Source organism: Poeciliopsis prolifica, unplaced genomic scaffold (genome assembly GCF_027474105.1).
Source record: "Poeciliopsis prolifica strain line A6 unplaced genomic scaffold, Auburn_PproV2 SCAFFOLD022, whole genome shotgun sequence".
Taxonomy (NCBI): domain Eukaryota; kingdom Metazoa; phylum Chordata; class Actinopteri; order Cyprinodontiformes; family Poeciliidae; genus Poeciliopsis; species Poeciliopsis prolifica.
The window spans coordinates 3,870,784-3,883,330 of NW_026562397.1; the positions used below are offsets into that span (position 1 = coordinate 3,870,784).

General features: G+C 36.8%; 1 protein-coding gene across 3 annotated transcripts in view; it reads left to right on the plus strand.

The window, feature by feature from the left end:
* pitpnm3 (PITPNM family member 3) overlaps positions 1-12,547 on the plus strand; it is a 122,764-nt gene that overhangs the window by 18,537 nt on the left and 91,680 nt on the right. For all 3 annotated transcript variants that reach the window (XM_055045374.1, XM_055045376.1, XM_055045375.1), the window contains exon 2: positions 8,359-8,454. In XM_055045374.1, coding sequence (XP_054901349.1) covers positions 8,359-8,454 — 96 coding nt within the window. The remainder of the gene's footprint in view (positions 1-8,358; positions 8,455-12,547) is intronic.

The window sequence follows — 12,547 nt, forward strand, 5'->3', positions numbered from 1 at the left end:
CAAAACCTTTTGCTATGAGGCATTTCAAAAAAGATATTTTTAAAATAATTTAAAAAAATAAAAAAATCATTGTACCTTTTTTATGTGCATATTAAAAATATTGAAACAAATTAGATCTTAATTTTTTTTTGTGAAAACGTTTTTTGCAAATAATTGCAGATCCAAAACATAAATTATTATAAGACATGAACAAAACTTACTTATAAATTAAATTCTGATTATTGTATTTTGAAGAGAAATATTGTTTCAAATTAAATTGAAAACAACTTTATTGATTCCAAAGGGGAAATAAAATGTTGTAAGTCATATTAATTTTAAATTTTTATTTTAGATGGAAAGAGTTATTGTTGACTATTATTATTATTATTATCTTTTTTATTCATGGCTTCAATTGTGTTTTCTAGTGTTACATGTTCTTTACAAAATTAAAGTGTATTGGTCTTTGAGAGGACGAACTCACATTGTTATACCATTACCAATACATTACTGGAAAATAGACTCTAAACCACAATATTATCATTTATCGCAATAATTTCTGGGACAGTTTATTGTCCAGTTAAATTTATTGTGACAGGCCTGGAGACAACAAAGCGGCGTTTAAACTCAGCAGTCGTCTTAATAAAAAGGAGCAGTACTTTAAGAACACTTGCAGGTGAGTGGCGGTGCATCCGATGCACTCAACAAATTAAATCCCTGAATAAAGACAGCTACTGGAGACCTTTTTTTCTTCTTCTTCTTTTTTTTTTCCCTGGCAGCAGCTGTGTTTTTATTTGTTAGAGTACTTCCTTTCTGTCGCTCTGTCGTTGCGCACCTCATCAGTTCCTTCCTCATATTCATTCTGTCCCCGTGGGAGCTCTCAGCACACACACACACACACACACACACACACACACACACACACACACACACACACACACACACACACACACACACACACACACACACACACACACACACACACACACTCTGATGTCCATACTCGTCCGTATATCTCCACGGAATGGCCCTGTCAAATACACAGACAGTGGAGTAGAAAATATAGTGATTGTGTACCAGATGTGCCTTGGCCTGGCAGGTCTGCTCAAGGCTCTATATTTACAGATGACATGCTTCCAGTAATAACCAGCAGCACAGTCTGCCAGAGGAGGCAAGCAGTGGAGCACTGGAAGCTGAGTAACAACCATCCATCCGGACATAAATCACTTATTCTGGAGGAACCTACGGATGGCCCGTGGGGGACCGGAGGCCAAATCTAACCGGAGACATAAGCAGAGTATACGCTGAATAGATAATCACTCCATCTCAGCGTTTTCTGTGGAGACGCAGGCTGCTCTGCGTGCTTACAGCAATTTAGAGTGACCCAATTATCTGCCAGTCCTAAATCAGCAGCAGAAAAAGGCTTTAAAATGCATTATTTTTGTTTAATTGTCTGAGCATTGTGTACACCAACCACAAGCGTGTCAATCAAGAGCTGACAAACAGTATTTGCATATTTGGAAGCCATTCTGAGAATAGAAATGACTGTGTGTTATTTTTAGAAAGCTTTGTGCGATTTAGAACATATTATTTTGAAAAATCCTCAGTTCAGGTCACATTTGTTGTACAGACCCAAACGATTAAGTAGAATATTATTGACAAGGGTATTTATTTCATGATCTTTATCATTAAATGAAACACATTATAAGGATTAATTACACACAGATGAATGTTTGGAAGCCTTTATTTATGTTATGATGATTTTCTGCTTACAGCTAATAAAAACATGACATTTGAATTACAATATTCAAATAAAAAACATTTTATGAAACAGAAATGTAGCCTTAATGAAAGACAAATATTAAGCTTACAATGTATGAAAGATTACTATGAACACGTTTTCTAATTTATTGACTATGAGATGTTTGTTCTGACTGCAGGTGATATGAACGTCTTGGGGGCTTGTCCGGACATAAGTATGACTGAAAATGTGTGGAGAGAGTTAAAGATTAGGGTGATGGTAAGGAGGCCTACCAGCCTGAAAGATCTGAAACTCATCAACATTATTTATTGAAGTTCCAGTGGAAATATGTTGCGCATTTAATATCCAAAATGTTGGTTGACAATTATAACAAAGGTTTGATTGTAAAACATTATAAAAAAGTCAGGTAAATTACTAGAAAAAATGATGTGATTTTATCTTATTTGGCTTGTTTATTTCCCTGTCTTTTATTGACGGATTTATTTATTTTATTTAACCCAGTAATGAGATATGGGTGTCAACGGGAGTTGACACCCATATCTCATTTTCAAGAGGGACCTTGAGAAACAGATTCCTGGTTGAGTTGATTTCATTTTTCTTCCGAATCTACTGATTTTGGTTTTAGTGCTAAACAGCCTTGCAGTGTAAACACAGCAGACAATGGTTGCAGCACAGCCCAGGTGAGCAGATAGAAGAAAAGGTAGACTCTAAATCTGATCTGTCACTCCAACATCCTAAATTGTTAACATCGAGCTCCACGAAACGACCCGCAAATGAAGCCAAAATAAATCTTATGGAGAACTCTGAAATACATTTACGTACATTTTTACGTACTCTGTATTCAGATTTCTATTATCACTCTGTAGTTTCATCATTTTGTCCTAACAGGCACCGGGCCAGTTTAAAAACTTTGTGGGTTATGAGCCAGTGTGTTGTGGATGTGTTTTGAAATCCTGTCTCTTTTATTAACTCCACTCAGTTTCTGTAGAGGACAGCAGAGGAGAAATTGTTCCTTACATCTCAGACACTTTCATGCCTATAAACTTAATTAGTGTTAATTAAATTTCCCAGCTTTCCCCTGCAGCCATGTGTAAATAAATGCCAACAGGATACACAAGGATATACATAAATGAGGCGACAACAGCGTAGTTTTTTCACATATACGCCTTGATACTTTTGACACTTTGTAGCATCATCTCTTTATGTAACATTAACTGGAATCATACCTTTAAGTAACCCAAAGCTTCTAGGTAATATTGTGAGCAGGTGTAAGTGTCAGTGATGTCATCAAATCCAAAAGCATCCTTCCTTTTTGGACGGATTTGTGTTTTTGTTTCAAAATGTTTTACCATATTGCTACAAGAAACAATGTAATATTGTTTTTTGTTTTACTAAATAATTAAATAAAATTATCATTTGATGACAGAATTTTGTATTTGATCAAAATGATAACATTTCTTAAATATCATGAACATGTATTTCTAATATAAAAAAAAATTAAGAAAAAAAATCCAGTTGTGGAGAATGAAGAGTGCCAAATTCCAGCAGAGGTAATTACAGAAACAGTTTATTAAACATAAAATTGAATGTGCCACAATTAAATGCAATATATGCCTAGAAACTTAATTTCCTCCATTTTAAAAACTAGATGTAATTATTTCATAATTTAGTGAATTATGTTTGTGTGCTGAAGTGCATTATGAATTATTTTAAACTGTCAGCTTCACCAGTCAGAGTCAGTGGGGGGGTTTGGACTCTGATTGGCTGCCTCAAACAGCAATACAAGACAACCAAGCCGATCCATTATTAAACAACGTCAGAAGCAAAAATATAAGGAACATTTATTTTCTTGGCTGCTTTTCCTGAATTTCTTTCTACTTCACGCGTTTTATCGGCTGGATGCTGAGTTTAGTCTGCAGACTCGCACTTCATTTGATGGCCTTCCAGTGGAGATGCTTTAAGAGATTTAAAATTTTGCACCAGGAGACTTTCAGAGTCCAACAGCTCTAGAAGCAAGGTTAGAAGGTTGCCTTTCTATAATTATGTGATTGGAAAGCCTGATATGAAGAACTGCTATTAAAGTCAATCAGTTCTGCTCTGAAAACTTGTTCAGGAGGTTTCTTTTATAAAAACGTGGGAGATGTAAATGATAACAGCCAACACTGTGGGTCGATGGGAGGGAAAATAGAAGTTGGGAATAAATTCACATTTGCCTCTGTTTCCGATTTGTTTATATTGTGCATGCTGTGGAGGAACCAGTCTGATGCAAACCTGGAATATGAATCAAAAGGTTGAAACAGTGTTTAGTTGTAAAACACTGTGAACTCTTTCAACCTTAAATTTCTGCTTTCCATCTGCTTTTTGCTCCGTTACACTTCATTTTTTGCCCCACAAAGCAGCCATAATGTTGGCTTAAAGTCATATATCATTTATTTTTCCACTTTTACTTTGCAGTTATATTCAGGTTTCTCACTTATTTATTCTAAAGACCAAAATAAATGTGTTTTTTTTTTGGTATGTTGCATTAAGACCTAAACAACTGGCACTCAACAGAGAGATTAAAAGCACTCGATCGCAAATCCAGACTTTCTGTAATTTTAAAACAAGTGGCAAATTACCACTTGTGATCAAAGTAGATATTCACAGGCATTGTTTGTCCGACCGGCATCAACACGTTCCTGTAAATTGTTTTACTAGAATAATATCCTTTATGTCACCAAGCCAAACTCTGGATGGTTCTCATTTATTTTTTATACAAGTTGTCCATGTTTTGTTACATATGAGAATTTAACTGTATGGAAATTATATGGATGTGAAAATATCATTTTTATAGGCAGACTGTTCATTTTGCTTAGAGACAGAAAAAAAGAAGCCAATTATTGTAGCTAAACACATAGAAGTATCATTTATAGATGGTGGTTCATTTTGCACTCTGAGGAGACGCATAAAGAAAACAAAAAAGATGTCGAAAGAAAACATTTTCTCACTTGATGAACAGTGGCGGTTTCCCCCATGGGCTTTGGAAGGCCAATTATGACGCATGTATGTTTCATTCTTTTGGTGTTTTGTAGACTTTGAGACGCTGGAAGAGAAAATGGATGGATGGAGAGGTAAATATGATGATCTAATCTTGTAAAGTGGAAAATACACTCATATTTAAAAAAAAAATAGAATATGTGTTCTGATGAAGCTAGTTTCTCAGATTAAAAGTAACTTTTGAAGAATAACAATCTTTGTTGCGAATATTAAACGTATTAGACTGGTGTTGTATTCTAATGCACAAAAAAATTAATATGTTTTTCTAATGCATCGGCATAAAATAACTATAATTACAGAAATACAGGCTTGGAAACATTGATCTGTATTCAATCCATTTTCTTTAGTTAATGAAGTTACTGAATGAAATGAACTTTGCTATTGCTTTCCATTTTATTCTCTGCACAGTAGCCCTCCATACTGGGCATGATTGAATGGAATGAGGAAGAAAATATTTCTTTGGCTGCTGCCGGTGGTCTAATTGCTAATGCATAATAAATGCTCTTTCAAGGACTGAGCTAATCCTTACTTGAGCCTCCTCACTCATTTTCCAGTGCTGCTCTGAATGGCAGTAGGGTTAAAAGCTTCACACTGGTTCAAGCTTCCTGAAACCCCCTGGAGAATAATTTGCTGGTGGCCAGAGCTGCTTCAAAGCAAAACTTTGAAGAGAGGGATCCAGCTTGTTGCTAGCCTGCTGGATGTAATTATTAATGTTGTGGAGGTGGTGATTCTCCTTGCCGTATAGGCGGGGATCCTGTCATCAACCTGGATCCTGGTGTTATGTTTAAGGTGCTGCAGTGAGTTAGCAGGGCGCTGCAGTCAATAAATTAGAAAATCTCTTCTGAACGATAGGAATGAGGACTATAACGAATCTGTGCTCCATTTATAATTAATCAAAGGTAGCTCTAACCTCTAGCCTTGATTTAAGGGAATTCGATGTTCTCTGTCTTCCTGGCCAACTTTGTAACTGTCTTTATGTGGCTGAGAAAGTTCAGGTCCATCACTACATCAAGATTTTGGATCTTATCTCTAGTTTCCAGCTGTAATAACTAAAGCTGGAAACTCTAGCTCGTTCCTCTTTAGGTCCAAAGTTGATGACTTCAGTTTTGTTTCTGTTGAGCTGGAGAAAGTTTTGCCACATCCACTCATTCATTTGGGTTCTGAATCAACTGGTGACATCGTAATGTAGAGCTGTGTGTCGTCTGCATAAAATATAGCAAGTGATCTTATCACACCATGTTCCAAATTATTATGCAAGTGATATTTTCTACTTATGGTCAATGCAAATGATGGTCAGTATAATTTTCAAGTCATGAACTATTAGAGTACAAATCAAAGCTCCCTATGAGAACAGTATTTTTTTCAGAAATAAAAACTCAAAGTGCACTGAAAATTATTATACACAGCAGATTTTCAAATCATTTTATGGATTATAAAGAACTGCAAATGGTCATTCAAAGAGTAGTAGGTTCAAGCAGTTCTTTACATAAGATTCAATCCAATTGAGTGGAAAAGGTGTAAAGTTGTGCTGAGGTCCAACAGAACCAACACTGTGGTTCTTCCACAGTCTGTATTTCTATATCTAACTGAAAACTTTGACAGGGACAGTGAGCATGGAAACTGAAAGGTGTCTAAGCGGTTGGTCACCATTAGAAAGCTGTTTAACTGCTTGAACTTCAACATGTTCAAAAACATGTTGAAACTGTTTATTCAACATGTTTTACATAAAGCCCAAATTTCTGCATTGCAACTCTTTCCTTATTGGTCTGATGTAAAATGTCACATCTTAATTATGATTTTCCTCTTAATTAATGAACAGAAAAAAGGCTTGAGAACATAAATCTGTGCCATTAATCTTTGTGTTTTACTCAGTGAACTAAATGGACTTTCCAGTAACACTAATTTCTGGAGTTATGACAATCATTAAAACTTTCAATAAATCTTCTGGGCCTAAGCTTACAACTATAAGCGTGGCTTCCTGATAATATGGGAAATGATAATTAATGTCCTAAAAAATCCTGCACGTGTCAGCAATATATTTCTCACCGAGCCGCGACCTCGTAAAGGAATACATGGAATGCACTGAAAATTCCCTTCAGTGCATTTGTTTGGACTAAGAAAGTTTTGTGCAGGAATGGAGATATTTATCTTAAATAATGTCTGAACCAAGCAGCAGGCTCAGTAAGTGGAGGATGCCTCGGTTTTCTCACTGCTGTGTGTCGAATCCGGAAGGAGATTTAATCATACCTGAAAAAATACCAAAGTAGCGGCTGGACGCTGTTCTGCAACGCAGAATTCAATTCCATTGCATTTTGTACATACAGTGAAATCAGCAGACAGGCAATACCTTCCCAACGTATTGATACTTTTTACCGTTTTCTCACAGTTCAGCTACAAACTTCAGAGTATTTTATTAGGATTTCTGTAAGAGACTGAAACATAAAGCAGTTTTTTTTGGAAGGAATTTCTTTTCTTTTAAGAATAAAAATATGAAAATTGTGGCTTGCAATTGTGTTTAGCCCCTTTTTTATAATACCCCTAAAAATACGGTGCGTAGCAACTTTAAACCTACAAAGAACTTGGTCACATTTTTTTTTTATTATTTGTGTAACATTTTAAAAAACATGCAGCTTTTATTTTCTTTTTTTTTAACTTGAAAAACTTGTCCTATTCTATATTATTGTGGTTTCATTTCTTTTTTGTTTTCACTGTATTTCAGCCAATTGCCTGTGAGATTCGAAAGAAAATCTTTGTTTCTTCTTGAGTCTTTGCAAAGCTTTTAGACGGGTGCTCGGAGGCAAATATTGCCAACAAACAAGAATTACACCAAGCCCCTTTTCAACTCCACTTCTGAATCAGACGTGTGGAAAATCGCGACGAGGTTTCTTGTTGTGACACTTCTCTGCCGTGGCGCCAATCAACAGAAAGTCCATTTAAGTCTTTTATCCAGAGGAGACACTTGAGAAGCCATCAGTTCCTGCCAGAGGCTCTCGGCCTGCATTTTCCTCGCAGACCTTCAGAGCTGTCAACATAACTGCAAAAAGAAGGGAGAGAATGTAAAGAATTGTGATCTGACTACTGTCAGCGTTCTGAGGCTGAAACAATTAATCGTATCAACTGTGATGAATCGATTGTTGACGTAATTGTCAACTAATTCAGTGGTATTTGTTAACTGAAGAATACAAACTAAAAATAAATGCCATTTCCTAAAGGAACATGACAATCAGAGCAGGAATTAGACAAAATCGTACAAAAAAAAAAAGTTTTGCATTTACTATAAAAAAAAGCGTAAATCAATTATTGGCAGTAAAATGTTTTTTCCTTTTTGAAAAGGACTTGAATTGTTTCTTTGTCTTCATCTTGTGAAGGATTTGCCATATTGTTAAAAGAAAAATCTCAACTGACCAAATGAGAAATCTGCAGAATTTTTAAAAATCCGATTAATGGTCAGAATAGCCAATGGAATAATCGATCACTAAAAATAATCGTTTGTGGCAGCCACAGTGAGTTCTGTGATTGATAGCTTTAAATCTGACAGTCATACCTGGTCTAAAATAGATTTTGTGTCTGTTTTTCATCCAAAGGTGTGGGGCGAAAGCACAGCGCCTCCCACTGGCGTTTGCAGAACATCGCACAGGAATCCGTGGAAAGCTCCGATGAGGAGTTCTTTGACGCCAGAGGTAACACTGAGTTTTATTTCTCTCTTGCTCTGATGCTTTATTTATTTCCAATTATCTGGCATTATGTACCATTACATTTAATTTCAAGTTGCTGCTTCCTCTGTTTTGGCTCCACATTTCAGATTCCTCGAGATTCTGTTTTCTAGGGTTACTGTAGGTATTTCTATTTCTTTTCTTTTTTTTTTTTTATACATATAACAAGTAACTTATTTCGCCAATTATAAAGATGCTAAATTCTGCAAATATTTTGAGAAAGCCTATTTTAATGGTTCGCACAACAAGTAAGGCTTGATATGCATAAATAGGCAAAGTGGAGACATTTTCAGAGCTGCAGCAGAAGCTAACATCTACAGTCTTGTCTCTGTTCTTGGGCACACAACAAAAAGGAATACCGCTCCTGGATTGGCTGCTGTGCCAACGACAGCCAAGAGCACATCATGTAACATTGCTGTTAGACATTTCGGTTTTCCAACCTTCAGTTCATTGAATATTTTAAATGTTCTCTACAAAAAAAATGTAAACATCTAATTGAATAAGGATTTTTTTTGCCATTACTTGGAGTCGTCTTCCACCGAAAAATTCACAAACAGGAATGTGTGGTTCAAAAATGACATTTTTAACTGCAAAATGAAATTAAATCGGATAGGTTTGCATCTGATTTAGTTGGTTATAAAATCATTTTATTTAGGGGTATCATACTAAATGAGTCTAAATGAATGATCAACGTTCCAGGCAGCTCTACACAAGTTGCCCTTTAAATCCCTGATCTAAAGGAGTTCAGTGTTTCTGGAGTTTAGAGATCAGTGGCACCTCGAAGCTGAATGCCGCTCCTCCATCTTTGGGTCTGCAGTTCACCAAATATACATTAAAATGCATTAAAACACAAGGCACTGTAAATGTGCAACACACTGTGAAGTGATAACATGCCTGTACTATGATTTTTTTTTCTTTTTTATTCAGTATTCTGCATGCAGTAACAAGCAGACGAGAACAAAAAGATTCGGTTAGTTTCACAGCTCAGCAGTGGATAAAAACCACACTCGGACCGCCTCACAAGTCCGTATTAATGTTTAAGGCGAAGCTCTGATGCAGTTGGTGTTGGCAGCCAGACCCAGCAGACAGTTTTTTTTCCCTTTCTGCGTCTGGCAGAAGTTTGGAAGCTCCACTACGTGGGGAACAACGCAGAATAACAATGTCTGCTGTGTAGAAAACCAGAAGGCTTGAAAGGATGAGCTGCTGCTATGTCCTACTGTCAACTGTTGCCTTGACTCATCACAATTTCTTCCATCAAGTTGTTCTTCCTGAAGAAATCCTGCTGTAAAATGTGACTCCGTCCCTCAGCATACCGTTTATTATCTGCAGATATGCGATAATATGCAGGCCTCTCGTTCTCCTCTCGCGTGGCTGCGGCTGCTGACCCTCCACTCCGCTCCAACACTCTTGACTTCTTGGCTCGATAATCTTATCACCAGCGAGGAGAAGGTCACTTTGGCAGCAAGCCACGAAGCAGCTGAAACCATGACTCAGACCAGCACATAAAGATTCCAGACAGCTGCTCAATCTGCACATATAATGATATGTAATTAAACAATTTTCTTAGAATTGGTTAGACGTATTAACCACGCTGTGACTCAGGCCCTATAGTGCAGTGAATACTCTTAATTTTACAACAGAGCGAATTCATAAAGGGAATTAAAAATGCATGCAGAGTGAAAAGAATCCGAGCTGTAAGTAGTAAGACGATCCTCGAGATGGAGGGTGCTAAGAAGTTTTTGTCTCTTTGTCTGTCAGTTTTTTCTGAGTTCAGTGTGAAAAATGGTCTTTCTCGCCTGAACCTTCCATTATTGTTGGCTGTCAACACGGGAGTCAGACTGAGGTTGCCTGAAGTCATGCATGATGTTTTGATTGGCAGGTGAGAAAAACTGCAAGTGAAAGCAGGTTAATCAAGCCAGTAGTTTGGAAATTGGGGAACATTCTGATAAATGCGCAGCGCCTGTCGACATGTGGAGGCAGCTCTCCGGTAAAACGTCATTTTCCGTCACCAAAAAGGTTTTTTACTCTGTATAACTGCTTTAAAATCGTCTGCATTTTTCAGTAGAACTAGCTGTTATGAATCAAGTTTAAATAGCAGTTTTTATGTTTGACTTTATTCTGTGTAATTTGTCATTTTTCTTCTAAGCTGGGTATGAAACAGTAACGATAGAGATGAGTACTGGATGCTACTGGTATCCCTGACAAGTCTCATCGTTCAGTTTGTGTTGTATAACACATAGTGCTTAAGTAGGGAAGAAATGAAATATATGGAGGTCAGTATGATTATTATTATTATCCTTGCTGCTTTCATTTCAGTGGGAAAGCAGCAGAAAAAATCCCCCCAAAACTTGTGAGTGTTCGGAAAAGCTACAGCATGCTATTTCCTACCACCTACCAAAGAGTTTTGTTTTTACCTTTTCATTTTTAGGCATCTTATTTAATCTCTGCAGGAATAGAGCTGAAACAATTTAATCCGATCAATCATTTTTTTGGAGGAAAAAAAAAAAGAATACTCAGAGCAGTAATTAAGCCAAAACTGTACAAAAAATTATGCTTGCCTTGCGAAATTTATACAAAGAAATTGACTCCAACTTTGAATATTGTTTAAAATTGTAAAAATAAAAAAAATCACCAAATAATAATACAACTCACCTAATTTAGTCGTATGAGTTTTATATAAAGTACAAAGTTAGTAAAACACACATTTATAAAAGAAAAAAAAAATAAATAAAAACAAAAAAAAAAAAAACATTTTTGAACCACCCCCACAAATTGGAGCCCTGGGCTGCCGCCCCTTCAGGTCCTTTCTAAAATCTGTCCCAGTACATTTTGAATTTCAGCTGCATCCTGAAAAACGAAGAGCTCGAGACTTCCCTTGACCTCTCATTCACCGGACTATTTGTGCACTTTTTCCCTGATGGGAGGCATAGTCCACAGGGAGTGCACTGCACACTGATTTTTATTTATTGGGTCCCTTGCTCATGGCCCTGTATTTATGGATATGGAGCCTGAATATTGACCACTGGAGCTGCTGGGTGAGCTCCTTTGGTTGAAACTAGGGCTGTGGCGAGATGCAGTGCTAATAACATTCTATGTGGATACTTAAAGTAGTTGGGGAACATTTTTATGCCATCATGTGTAGGAGAGGAGTAGATGACCACTTAAAGTCCATATACAATCTAATTTTTATGTCATGATATTTTTTTATACCACGATAATGGGTTTCTAGAAAGGCTGTGTAATCTCCTCACTGTAGAAACTCAGAAGAAAATGATTAAACATAAAAAGTGCAACTGTTGTCTTCCTGTCTGTTGAAGTGATGACTGGCAATATTTAAAGTGAAAAATCTGATGGGTTTTACTGAAATGCATAAAACTTGACTTCATAAGAGCCCGATTGCCGATGAAACCAGAAACATGTTTGTGACTGTTTTTTTTTTCCTGCTGATCCGCTGCTTTAAACAAAATCAGACATCTGAATGCCCACAAATACACATTAGTCTGACTGCTTGGCTTTTCATGGTCCCAGAGGGAGTTCATTAGAGAAGAAGGAGAATACTTACCCATCCAATTATCCACTTCAGTGTGCTTATCCCCAAGAGTCTGCTGATTGAGATACTTACCAGTTATATTTTAGTTTTAGAACATGCTATTTTATATTAGGCCAGTCACTATCCTCCAGTAGGGTGTCTAGTGTTCAGGAGTTATGTAATAAAATGCGATTTCAAAATCTAGTATTAGGCAGAGTGAAAATGTGGTTCAGTGGGTAACAAATCAGATGGTGTCTGAGGGTGCATTCACACCAGCCCTGCTTAGTCTGCTTTCATCAGACTTTAGTTTGTTTGCAGTTTGTTTGGAGGTGTAAATATGTAATTGAATTCAGAACAAAGATGCAGACTCCGGTTACGCTGAGAAACATAAGCCTCAGTTCGATTGACGTAAACTCCGGTGCTGTTCGAATGCATATGTGAATCCCAATCAGACCGGAAAGTGGACTATATATCACAGGGAATTCTGGGTAAATGGTGACAAAACAAACGTGCGAGTCTAGCACTAGTGGA